Source organism: Castanea sativa, chromosome 5 (genome assembly GCF_040712315.1).
Source record: "Castanea sativa cultivar Marrone di Chiusa Pesio chromosome 5, ASM4071231v1".
NCBI classification, from domain to species: Eukaryota; Viridiplantae; Streptophyta; class Magnoliopsida; order Fagales; family Fagaceae; genus Castanea; species Castanea sativa.
In genome coordinates this window covers 70,393,192-70,406,903 of record NC_134017.1, presented here as the reverse complement: position 1 = coordinate 70,406,903, position 13,712 = coordinate 70,393,192, and the positions used below count along the sequence as shown (strand labels likewise).

Sequence of the window (13,712 nt, the reverse complement as noted above, 5' to 3'; positions counted from 1 at the left end):
AGAAAGACGGTTGACAATGAGACTCAAATCTAAGTTTTTTAAACGAAGCGTTTGAGCCTTACTAACTAAACCAACCTTCATTGGCCAATCATATGCCTTATTTCATAGATTTCACACACACACACACAAACAAGCTTCAAAAAGTTCATACCAAACTTTCAATTGGTGCATATTGAACCAAGTCTCAATAAATCTTGCACCATTATAATTGGTTGTCATTCCTCCAAGTCTCTCGTATCTTTTGCACTCTTTTTTTTTACACTGTACGCACTACCAGAAATGGAACATCTCATCTTAGCCTACAGAAGGCAAGAGTAAATTTTAAAAAAGAAAAAGAAAAAGAAATTCCTGCCTGAAATTATTTTTCTGATAGCACAACGAGCCACGTGTTCTTCTCTTAGGCATAAGCTTTTAATCCTCACTCACTTTGACTTCACGCACCAATTAATATAATGATTAGAGTTGTGTTTATTATACTAGTTTTATATGCATTTTATTTTTGAACTGAAATCGTGACTTAATTTTAAATTTAATAATCATTACTTTAAGTTACAGCTTTAATTCAAAAATTAGAAATTAAATGATATAAAACTATGTATAACAATTTGTGTGCAATAAATATTACATGCTACCCTAATAATTAAGTTGCTTTTTGGCCTATAAAATATCTCCTCCAATCATACTGGACTACACTCATACACGCAGTCTCTCTATCTGTCCCTCTCTTTTTATATATAGGTTGCTTCTCTTTCATTCATATGTCGCTAAGTAGCTAGCTAGGCAGATGCTATCTTAAATAGGTACGTAGAATCTGTGTTTTTTCTTCTTTTAAGTTACAATTAGGAGGGCTAGCTAGTTTCTTTTGCAACTTTTTTATTTCTTCAAATTGTTTAGCTTGTCCTAGACGTTTTAACTAGTTTTTCCTTTTCTAGCCCAGCAAAGAGATCTTTCTCTGTCCTAATCGCTAGCTACCCATTCTCATGCTTTTGTTTCCTTTATCTTTGTAGTCAACAATGTTAGAGAGATAAGCTTTAGATCCTTTTTTTTTTTTTTTTTAAAGTACACGTCCACGTCTTCATCTTCGTGCATTGCCATGCAAGTAATCTTTCACTCTCCATCTAGCCCTTATCTTTGAAGTTCACCCTCTTGCATATCACTATCGAAAATTAGCTGAAATTTTAACATTCTTTACTTTCTTGGCAGAACTGATCAGTACCATCAAAGCTCCCACAGTTGATGTGCATTGCAGATTAGATGTGGCAAGCAATGGTGAAGTCCGGAACCTTGTTGGAGACTCTAAAACAGGTAAAGTTTAAAGAAAGTTTGATTATTAATTTAAGCATGTATACTTTGCTATGTGGCCAGGAATATTTTTGCATCTATAAGCTTCTATTGACCAAGACCAAGTGATTGGTCTAATTAATGGTTCTCTGCTTCGTATAATTAATCTACAAGGTTCAGGGCTCAAATCTTCTAATCAATACCTTAGACCATTCTTCCTTGCAATTATTCGATGTGTATATGTCAAAAATGCTGCACTGACAGAGATTGGTCAGGTGCTTTAAGAACCCACGACACTCACGTGAGAGAGAGAGAGATTGCTAGCTACATGGACCAATGGCCCGAATAAAACATGCTTTTGACAACAACATTTCTTGATTTAAAAAACATATATGGTACAGTAGGGCTAGTTACACCACTACTTTTACCTGTGAGCTGAGTCACCTTGGGATTTAGGCATTGGATGTGTCAAGTCCTGATTGTAACCATCCATTACAAGTCAGATTCGCATTATAGTTTTTTCCTGTAATGAAAAGCCGTAAACAATAAGATGTTCTTGACAAATCCAATAAGTACTGTAGAGAGTTTTTCTCCATCCCTACTTGAGGATGTGATAATTTTAAAATAGCAAGTATATTGTTTTGCCAGATCTTTCCTGTCATATTTTTTGTCAGCCTTGATATGTGAGGTTCCTATGTTCTCTACAACATTCCGGGCAAGGTGAGCCCACACGGTTAGCTCTCCAAGTCTACGGTCTCTAATAAAGGAGGAAAGGTGCATAAAATTCAACGTACCTATATATGTATGTTTTTATTTATTATAATTTAAAAAACCCCACAAGAAATGGGCCAATAAGATTTTTCTGGAAAAAGTATAACTCACCTAATTTTTGGACCTCGAATAATTGGACCCCAAAGATATTCTCTAGAACTCTTTAATAATAATAATAATAATAATTACAACAATAATAACAATAACCCTATCATGAAATTATTCAAATTTTTCTTCGTCCTCAATGTAACAAATATAAACCATGCAGCACTAATTTTATATACATAAAATACAGTCATGACATGGTAAAAAAAAGAATCATTCATTTAATTAAAAATTCTTAGGTTGTTAAGAACCATATACATTAAAATTACCCCAAGGAATCCAAAAAACGTGCTAAATTATAGAACTTCCATGAAGTTGAGGTTAAATGTTTTGTGTGAAACCTGACTATATAACTAGCAGGTTATTACAAATTTGTGTTTCATTTCTTTTTTAAGTTCATATTTTCAGCTAACGACACATATTTTGTCGGTCCTCTTAATTTACTCCTCTAGCATTAGTATGACCATATTTTTGTTTTCACTCTTTTTTATTTTTCGATAAGCTATTCTTGTTTTCACTGTGTCATAAAAGAAAACATACAAAAATATACGAGTATAAAATGACGGAAACCCTAGCTAGTGTTGGCAAAATCCATAAGAGCAAATCAAAAGTACTCCCGGGAGACAAGTCCAAGTGGCCACACGTTCAAAAAGAAAGATATATATATATATATATATATATGTATGTATGTATGTATGTATGTATGTATATGTACACACAGTTAGCCTATCATGTTCAGAAGGACCATATAAATACAAAAATCCAACTTAAAATTGTCCGTTAAATACATTACAGAATTATAAGTATGTGTCTTCTTTTTAATGTAAACGTTATTTGCTAAGAACTCATTTGATATGAGTAAATTATACCCGTATGATGGTGTTGTATAATAATACGGAAATGGAAAGAAAAATTGTTTTCACTTTCTATATTTCAGAAGTAAACACATGAAATGAGATGCACGTGATATATATCTCTGATTTTACACGTTTTACTTTTTTTTTTTTTTTTGTTGATATATACACGTTTTACTTTTGTTGTAAGGAATTAGAGGTTTTGTGATTTTCGATGCTAGTATAGGGGAAAGTATATCTTATAGGTTTTGCGAATAAGATCTATATGAGATTGACACATGGACCCTGCAAAAAATATTTTATAAGACTTATGTGAGACAGATATGTGAGCTTGGTAGTTGTAAGACCCACATATTAGTCCCATGAAAGTGATATTCCAATCACAACATGTCATGTCAACAATTATGAAAAATATTGTGAAAAATATTATATCTATAACATTAATCAATAAACCATAAGTTATTGAACACCACTTTTTATTTTAATAAACAACTATATTTAAATCTTTGACATCAATTCTATTATGATTGCTCTTTATAATTATGTTAAGACACTAATTAGTTTTTAGTGTAGACAATATTTGAAGTTTGAATTTTAAATAACTGATGATAAAAGATTTTAGCAATTAAGTTAATTGAAAACCACTTATCATGTATATTTCTTACTTAATAATTCAATTGAAAATGTAGAAGTCCAAATTGTCATGCTGCCCTCTCTCATATATGTGGGCGATGATACCACATATAAAATTAAAAGGTCCCACTAAAGGAGTTAATGATTTATCATGTTTGCACTTATCTAGGAAATGATTTTAAGCCCAAAAAGTAAGGTCTCATCAACGAGCTAATAGTTTATTGTTTTTGCTTTTATTTGAAAAGTGATTAATTAATTGGGTTTGGTTTTAATTAGAAAGTGATTTAAAGTTGAAAAGGCAAGTGTAGGTAGGGATTATAAGAGGTTGGGCTTAGGGGCTTTTTTTAAATATAAGAAATGGTTTGCTATTGTTTAAATGGGTTGAGGGTGTGTTTGGATTCAAATTATCAAACCCACTTAAATATCCCAACCCAACATGATTATATTTATTAACCCAAGGGTTACCCGGGAGGGTAGGCTTATTTGTCTAAGACGTGAAATGTAAATCTAAAAGTTTTAGGTTAAATCCATCATAATATTGGTCTATTAGGTTTACAATGTATCTCATAAGTAAGGAGTGGAATAATTGATATAGTCAAAGGTTGAGACATCACTTTGTTATACATTAAAAAAAAAAAAATCAAAATATCACCACTACTAATTTTATTTACACAAAAAACTAAAGTTTTTATAACCAAAGTAAGTTCGTTACTCTTTATATCTTTAATGATTGTTTAATTTATTTAAAAGTGCTTACTAATACTTATATTTTGATAGTAGTGTTTTAGAAAACTAGGGGTTTTTTTATAACAAGAATTAGTGTCATTCTTTTTCTCTTAAAATACTGTTTATTTTAATTTAAAAATTCTTACTAGTTCCTTAAATTTAAATATATAGTATTTTTGACGTCCAATTTATGTTAATCCAGCTTGGTCCAACGCATGCATTTGACACCATTCATAGTACAAATAGGTGATTTTGGGATATGTTTAAGTTTTTCAAATATAATTGAGATGAGTTTGAGGTGTAATTTTTGAAATTAAATTAATAGAATTTTATATCTAAAATATTTAGAGAGTTTAAGTTTATAAAAGATCTTTTTCGTCCCAAACTCAACTCAATTCTCATTGCTAAGTTTATATGAATAGTTTTATACACACACTTTTCACATTACCAGACTAGATAGAACCCACCCAAGAGTTTAAGCTTATAAAGTTTTACTTAAAGTGTAGAAATATAACTACATCTAAAAATTTATAAATTAACTTAGTCAAATTAAAAAAAAGAAAAGAAAAGAGGGGGGGGGGGGGGTGTATGCGCCGAACAGTATAAGTAATCAGCACAGAAAACACTAATAAAAAATTAATTTAAAGAAAATAGATGTCTTCAAGTCTAAGAAAAAGACATGGATCAGCTTTGTGCCCAAAACTTGGAAAAAGAAAAGCCAAAACGTTTTCATCGACGACGAAGAAACAGAAACAAATGGAAAAATAAATAAATTTGTCCCATTTGTTCTCTCCTTGTCTCTATCTCCAAAAAACACCCACTTGTTAAAGCCTAGCCTCTAATTGAACCGAAGTTATATGCTACCTTTCCCTATATATAAAGCTCTTATATATTAACATTCTGTTCACACTGTGTTCTAATTTCAGCAGCTAAGTATGGATTCGGACCCACCATTTCATGAAGCCTACAAGACCCTCTTCGACAAAACCATCGAAAAAAAGATTATCCCAAAGAACGAGCAGGTTGTGATGGTGGAGGAATGTGAGCTTCCATTGATTGACCTTAGCCGTTTAGACCATGGCGATGAAGGTGAGCGAGAGGGGTGCAAGTTGGAGATAGCTAGGGCTTCACAAGAGTGGGGTTTCTTCCAAGTTGTGAATCATGGGATTTCCTGTGAGATCTTGGAGGAGATGAGGTTTATGCAAGAGAGGGTGTTTAAGCAACCCTTTGATATTAAGACCAAAGAGGACAAGTACCTGAATTTTTCAGCTGGTAGCTACCGTTGGGGCACACCTACAGCCACTTGCCTCAGGCAGTTGTCTTGGTCTGAAGCTTTCCACATTCCTTTGCTCGATATTTCGACTTCACCACCTGCTGGTTTCGATAGTCTCAGGTATAATAATATATTTTTTTAATTAACCAAAATACTTTGGTTTTTGCTTATGCACTCTCTCTGTCTCTTCCTTTTCATTTTTTTTTCTCTTTTTTTGTCAATTAGGTAGATATAAAAAAGTTCGAATAAGGTGACAAAACCTTATAACATATATTTCTACAACAAGCTATAATATTGCTTGTTTAGGCTCAACTTGTTTCTGATAGTCATGCTATAACTGATTAGGGTGCATGTCATCGTGTGACATAGACGGAGGCCCAATTTCTATCTTTGTTCTTTTACTCGATATTTGTTGTGATGATAGATATTATGTTTGTAGTCAAGACTTTTGTAATTCAATTGACGTTTTTTTGTGTCCTCAGAGAAAACCCATCAAAGTTCAAGGGTTTAAATCCTTCCTTCCTCAACTATTGGAAAAAAAAAAATTAAATATCATAAAAGGGTTTATAGATGTGAGAGACAATAGCTAGGACGATATTACTAATTTAGCAATTTGTATAGCATGTGTCTGGGTGGTGTAGTTGGTTATCACGCTAGTCTCACACACTAGAGGTCCCCGGTTCGAACCCGGGCTCAGACATAAATTTTGCATTTCTTTTTTTTTTTTGGGGGGGGGTGGATTTTTGGGTTTGGATAATCAGTGGAACTTTCGGCGTCTTTGCCACACATCAGTTTCATAGAAAGTAAATGAAACAGACAGCTCACCACATGTATTAGATGAGTCAGCTTCTGCTTCACAATATCACATGTAAATGTTTTCGAACCACAGCTTCTAGCTGTGCAAGGGGCATAGCTAGATATGCGCATGGTACTTCACGAATTGTGTCAAAATTTGCATCGGTGTAATTTTGTGTCGTTTTGCATTTGGAAGCTATATATATCAGAAATAGATTTCAGATATACAGAGACTGCAGACGATACGTGGCAAATAAACAGTAGTGGTGCATGTTAATTACTGGTACAGTGGTCATGAGTAGTACCTTCTCACATTTCAGAAATCTTAGACCTACATAGCTGGACTCTGCATGCATGTTCTCTCTGTCTCTCTGTCTCTCTCTCATGTTTCCTAGCTATTTTGCGCCTTCTATAGTAAAAATTTGTTACAACTTACAAACACATTAATACATATATACTTTATTATAATAATTATCTTATACATATTTATGTATCACTTCTCTTATGTATACCAATACATTTCCCTTGAAATGATGGATTAAATGCATATGATGAGCCAAAGATCTTATAACTAAATTAGCACTTCTTTATGTACAAAGTATTTGAAGGTTTAGGAGAAATAGTTTGAATTGCGAGTTTAGTAACATGTTGTAATTATCTCTAAAAAAAATGCATATGATGAGAGTTCTCATCATAATGAGGTAAACGGAGACCGGTTGGATGTAAAAATTTGGCTTTAATGGATATAGGGACTATTGCTTTGGTTGAATACTACTAGCAATATCTAGTGTCAACTCCAGGTAGGTAATGAACAAAGATTTTGACCATTAGGTTTTTAGGAATATCCGCAAGTGTGAGAATGATATTCTACATCATACATGACTAAAACCTGTGCGAGTAATAGTATATGCATAATATATTTCACAATAAATTTTATAATTGTAAAAGTTGATGGGTTATAATTATTTCTCAATTAGATCCACCATTGATATTACATTATCTTTTATAATTAACAATATGTTACATTAATAATTTTAAAGTTTGTCGTGACTCTAAACTTGCACGGAATCGTCAGCGGCTCTATCCCTACTAATTATTTTAGTATATATCTTTTTATTCTTATTAATATACTTGTATTTTTATATCCAGCTCAACAATTGGACAGTTCGCCACAACAGTTTCTAGTCTGGCACAAAAATTAGCTGAAATTTTGGCCGAGAAATTGGGTCACAAATCCACTTTCTTCCAAGAACATTGCTTGCCTAGCACTTGCTATCTTCGAATGAATCGATACCCACCATGCCCAATACCTTCAGAGGTATTTGGCCTAATGCCACACACCGATAGTGACTTCCTCACAATATTGCATCAAGATCAAGTTGGTGGGTTGCAATTAGTGAAAGATGATAAATGGATTTCTCTTAAACCTAACCCAGAGGCTTTAATTATCAACATTGGTGACTTATTTCAGGTAGATTTCATGTCTTTGATTTAATGATTTTACATTACCTACTTTGAATTATTTATATATATATTTATATTAAAGTCTACCCACTAATAATTGTTTCTTTTTTTGCGTTTTGCTGGTAATAATCTCATGGATAGGCATGGAGCAATGATGTGTATAAGAGTGTACAACACAGAGTTGTCACCAATTCTCTGGTGGAAAGGTTTTCCACCGCATATTTCTTTTGTCCTTCATATGACACTCTGATACATAGTTGTCACGAGCCTTCAGTCTACAGAAAATTCAGCTTTAGAGAGTACAGGCAACAAGTCCAAGAGGATGTTCAAAAATTGGGATCTAAAATAGGCCTTCCTAGGTTTCTTGTTCAAAGCCAATAATATACATGGGTAATAATGTTTTCATCGACCGTATAGACCTTGTTGTGATTGTGAGAGAGAACAACGAGTGGGGGTGCTACAAGTGTAGTTCAATTAGGGGAAAAAAAAGAGAAAGCTATAGCAATTTTCAGCATTATTGGATGCTGGGTCAATCATTTGTAATTGATTACTATAATGCAAAAGAAAAATTTTCGGATGTTTTTCTTGAGATGACGTTATTTCGTCTTGTGATTTGCAATTAATCATCATCATGACTAGCAAGTTGGCAACTTATTTGGAGTGGAGTGTCCAATATCAAGGCATCAACCCTTAACTAATTGGAGTTTAGAATTGTGTACAAAAACACATCACCTCAATTAAAATTTTAAATAATATGGATATTTGTTTGTTTTATTATTATTAAAAAGGAAGGTTTTATTTATTAAAGTAAATTGCTTATACATACAGAAAGCATTTGCAGGGCATTCTCGAGGGGTGCTCAAATACATTAAGTCTCATATATAACAGTATAAATGATTGTGGGGTGTGGAGATAAGAGCTGGAGTTCAAGTCTCTAGGAAGAAGTTTCACACACATATACACTTAAATTAGGTTAGAGTAGAATTTCTATATATCTTGTATAAAAAAGAAAAAAAAGACAATTATCATGTTCTTATGTATTGCTCTCTTATACATAGTTGGAAACAACTACATATTTTGTCAGGAAAACAAAAATATCCACCAATTATTTCACCACGCCCTCCATCTTGCTTAGGAATATTTTGACTTGGCTTGTCCCAAAAAGAAAAAGGAAAAAAAAAAAAAAAAACTCTTATACTGGTTGCTTGTCTGTTACCTTAAATACAAACGGTAATGTGATAGGAAATCCAAGTAAAGCCGAGGGAGGTGGGTTCATTAAAAATAGTAGTAGCTATTGGCTAAAAGGAGTTTTCATTAATCTAAAAATTGCAACAAATAACCTACCTGAAATTTGGGCTGTCCGATATGGACTTAATCCAGCATGGCAATTAGGTTACAAATAGATAAGTGCTGTCTCTACAACATTTTTACAGTACTTTCACAACAAAACATAAATAGTAAATTGGTTCTAATTTGAATTTATAACTTAAATTACTTTTTTTCCCACCAGTAACAACCACTAACAATCTGCCACTTAAGATTTATTGTGAAAGTGTTATAAAAATATTGTGAACGTAGTATTTCTCTTATAAATATGTTAATTTGGAAGTAGATTCGCAAATAGTACTTAATTGGTTAACATCTATTGGTGTGCACTGAATATTACTATTTTTTTTTATATAAGATAAAAATTATATTTTAACTTAATCTAAGTGTATATATGTATGAAACTCCCTCCTGAAGATTTGAATCTCAATTCTTACCTCTCATACCCTACAAGCACTTATATTTATGGAGTGACCATCATATCAAAAATGTGTGGTGGTCGAATTCTAATTGCAGGACTTGATGACTCACGACTGGCCGTCCACCCCAGGCATGTTTTTCATGAAGCCAATAGTTATGCAAATGGATCCCATGTTCTTTTTTTATTCTAACTAACTCATAAATGATACAAGAGATTTCGCATCCTATGTGTCTTCCCGTTGTCTTCAAAGGTTATTACCCAATAACGCTCACGACTAAGTACTAACAAACAAATCCTTGTTGATTAGCAAACTTGTGTTAATGGAGCGCGAGATTAACAAGGAAGGAATTTTTAGCGACGGAATTCGATTTGCAAACTTACAAAGCTTTTATAAGTTTCTAATGCAAGTCGGTACAAACGAATTAGCTTAACGTTTTTCCACGTCACTTTATGTGTCCTTAAATTGATTAAATCAGCCAAATCAATCCAAAGTGAGTCATATTGCAGAATACAGATGGAGAACAAAAAGACAAAGAAAAAAAAGAGAGAGAGGAACATATCTCATGTAAAACAATAATTGAAACAAAGTTGCATATTGCTAACAAGACACTCAATATAAAAAATAAGGATCGACATGGCTTAACTCCAATGCACTCATTGGAGCTGACACAACATGTATTTGATTTTTGCCATGTGTACTCATCGTGTCGACTGAAGTGTACTAGAGCTAAACTTTAATTTAGCCATAAACTAGATTAGTGTTTCATTATTGAAAGATACCTTAAGCTTTCCTAAGAAGTTCTGCCCTTATAGATATTAAAAATTAAAATAAATAAGCATATACCTTGGTCCCAAGCAATCCCAATTGTCCCAACTATGTCAAACTTCAAATCCAATTGTCCCAACTATGTCAAACTTCAAATTCAATTTGAATTTCACCTCGGTAAAAAAGGGGAAATACGCCAACTTCTAAACTTACAAAGCTTTTATTATTTTCCAATGTAAGAGCATTACTATCAACTCTTCTATAAATATGTTATTTTAACACACCAAAAAGACTACTTTATTATTTTAACACACTATTTTACAATTCACCATTTATCACATCTTCTATTCTTCAATTCTATATATTAAAATAATATATACAAATATTAAAATAACATTAAAAAAACCAACAATATATAAAAATACAAAATAAAAAAACCAACCACCCCCACCACAACCCATAGCCCACCCCCATTGCCAGCAACCACCCACATCCCACCCACCACCGTCTCACACCAGAACCCCACAGCAGAACACCAAAACCACCACCACAGAAAAACAAAAACAACAACAAAAAACACAACCCAACAACATCCCACACACCCACCCACTGCCATCGCTAACCCAACCACCCACCCACCCATCAACACCCCACATCCCACCCCACCACCGTTTCACACCAAAACCACCATAGCAAAACACCAAAACCACCACCACAAAAAAACAAAAACAACAACAAAAAACACAAAGATTGGCATTAGAGATCGGCACAATCTAAACCCACCCACTACTGAACCCACCCATCAAATCATTGCAAAAAAAAAAAAAAAAAACCCACACCAACAGAGATCGGCATCAGGTGGCGTGGCGAGGCTGAACGGAAGAGAGCAACAACAATGAGAAGAAAAAAGAGTGAAAGAAGAGATGGGTTGATAGGAATGTTTGAGAAAGAATGAGAGAGGAGAGAAAAAAAAAAAAGGAATAAAGTGATGAGAGAGGAAAGAGAGAAGAGAATAAAAAAAATAATAAAACTTTTACAATTGTTGTCCGTACCGTTCTATATTTGAGATGGTACGTACTGTTCTCTCATGCCAAATATTTTGGTATTTAGAACATTTCATGAGAGTGATTTTTTAGTGTTTGGTGTGTCAAATGTCAAATATTTGGCATTTGATACACCTGATGGTAATACTCTAAGTGAGACACAAATACAAACTTACGAAGGCTTTTACTATTTTATTCACATATTACTAGACGTGGCAAAACGGGCGGGTCGAGTTGGGTTCGGGTTATATCAATTGGGTTTGCGGGTCAATCGTGTTGTGGGTCGAGTCGGGTCGAGTTGACCCGTATTTTTCAAACAATTTTTTTTTTTTTTGAAATAGATGCAATCTATCAATTATTTATGAGTTCCTTAACTATGATTAGATTCTCACTAGTGATACTTTTACCATTTACCAATTATCACTAAACACTTGATACTCAAATTTAGTGCAACTCTTGTTCCAGCTTTCTAGAAGCTAATCTTGGTATAATTTTTTATCTGTTTAAAGTTGGAAAAGAAAATAAAAGTGGCAAGTAAAGAATGACAAACTATAATGGAGTACATAACATATTAAGTAAAGAAGAATAAGTGAATATTCTATAAGAATTACACCTCAATCTCAATTTACTCAATGTTGGTAGACGTGGCAAAACAGGTGGGAAGGGTCAGGTTCAGGTTCGGGTCCGGGTCGGGACAATCGAGTTTGCGGGTCAAATGGGTCGCAGGTCAAAATAGGTCATTTTTAAACGTGGTCAATTGGGTCGGGTCAGAAAATTCTAATTCGTTTTGCCATACCTACATATTACTCAACGTTACCTGTTACATCTTACGTAGTATATATATAGAGCATTTGATGATGGTGAAAGTGAAACCGCGCCCACCCTGGTCCAACAAAACCTCAGCTTTGTTCAACTTCAAATTCAATTTGAACTTCTCTTCTTCAGTGTCACGAAGAAGTTAACTATTTTGACTATTCAACTATGATTTGACAACACCAATCAAATATTTTGAGCCCACAAACTCCCTAACTCATTGGGAGTGCCAGATCGTTATAAGTTTAACGCTCTTTGTAAGGGGACAATCAATAACATTGGTTTTATTTTGTACTAAGCATATTCAATTAAGCACTATACACTTTTAGTATGATGATTCCTTCATACAAGTTCTCGCGAAGTAAGAGAGTAAAGATCGAAGTTTAAGTTTATAGGAAAGAGCTTTACACACATACATACTTTAAAATTATATTATAGTAGAATTTCTATCTTATATTAAAAACAAAAGCATATTGTATTAATTCAACCATTTGTAAAAAATTATTGCAAGATTTATGGTATCATTAGTTTTAATGTTCTTTGCTTGAGGTTTATGATTTGAATTGCATTTTGATAAGTTAAATTATTATTATTGATATTTTTTTTAGGGTTTTCTTCGAGTAGTGAAATATGATATTTATGCCAATAGGTTGCCTGTTGGGTGCTACTATTGTGCTCCATCCTAGGCAAAAGACAAAGTAATAAGTGATGGAGGCAAAAACTTCAAAAAGAAAAAGATTGTTTTTCATGTTTTAACAATTGTGCCTAGACAACATAGAAATTGAGATAAAGAAATATGTTTAGCAAGGCTAAGCATATATATGTAGTAAGATTAAATGAATATTATTTGTCAATGTTCAAGTTAATATATTCAATATTAGATCCATGCCAATATATGTATTAAGCAATATTATACGAAGATGTGGAACAATATATCTACATAATATCTAAGAGCTAAAGCATGTTATTTATTGTTGTTACATTCCTGTCGAGCTTCATTAGCGTAGCATTTCGGTCTATTTTAGTCCATTTGGTCTCATTCGGTCAATTTCAATCCACTTTAGTCCATTCAATCCATTTAGGTCCACTTTAGTCTTATTTGGTCCATCTAATCCAATTTAGTGATGCTTTGGGATGAGAAGTTTGTGTACAAAGAGGAGTAGTTTCATTGACAGTTATGTCACATTCTCAGCTTACGTAGTGTTTGTAGGTTGTTGGTAAAATTATATTTTTCTTATGTTGTTAAAGTCTTGATTTTTTTTTGTTAATATAAGTGATGAATTTACTTATATCTAGTATTTACTTTCTCTTTAGGTTATTTAAGATATATAGATAATGAACTATTTGTAAAGAGCACTAGAAACCATTGTTTTCAAACCCGGACCATTCAAAGAACCGGAGAAAGGAGAGTTTCAAGGTTTTTAAGGTCAGACTGAGGTTC

The 13,712-nt window shown here is 33.1% G+C and overlaps 1 protein-coding gene and 1 non-coding gene across 4 annotated transcripts; both read left to right on the top strand.

Moving 5' to 3' along the window:
• Window positions 1-756: 756 nt before the first annotated feature.
• LOC142636974 (gibberellin 2-beta-dioxygenase 8) lies at window positions 757-8,491 on the top strand. 3 transcript variants are annotated; one of them, XM_075811261.1, is made up of 5 exons: window positions 757-800; window positions 1,204-1,305; window positions 5,297-5,763; window positions 7,588-7,909; window positions 8,044-8,491. In XM_075811261.1, exons 2-5 carry the CDS (start codon window positions 1,255-1,257, stop codon window positions 8,281-8,283), a joined length of 1,080 nt encoding a protein of 359 aa, XP_075667376.1. In that variant the 5' UTR covers window positions 757-800; window positions 1,204-1,254; the 3' UTR covers window positions 8,284-8,491. The 3 variants fall into 3 exon arrangements, with proteins under 3 accessions (XP_075667376.1, XP_075667378.1, XP_075667377.1); XM_075811263.1 differs by having other exon boundaries at window positions 792-1,099; window positions 5,300-5,763; XM_075811262.1 differs by having other exon boundaries at window positions 792-1,099.
• Window positions 6,270-6,343, top strand: TRNAV-CAC (transfer RNA valine (anticodon CAC)). The gene has a single exon. It is a non-coding gene; the product is annotated as a tRNA-Val (tRNA).
• Window positions 8,492-13,712: the final 5,221 nt, after the last annotated feature.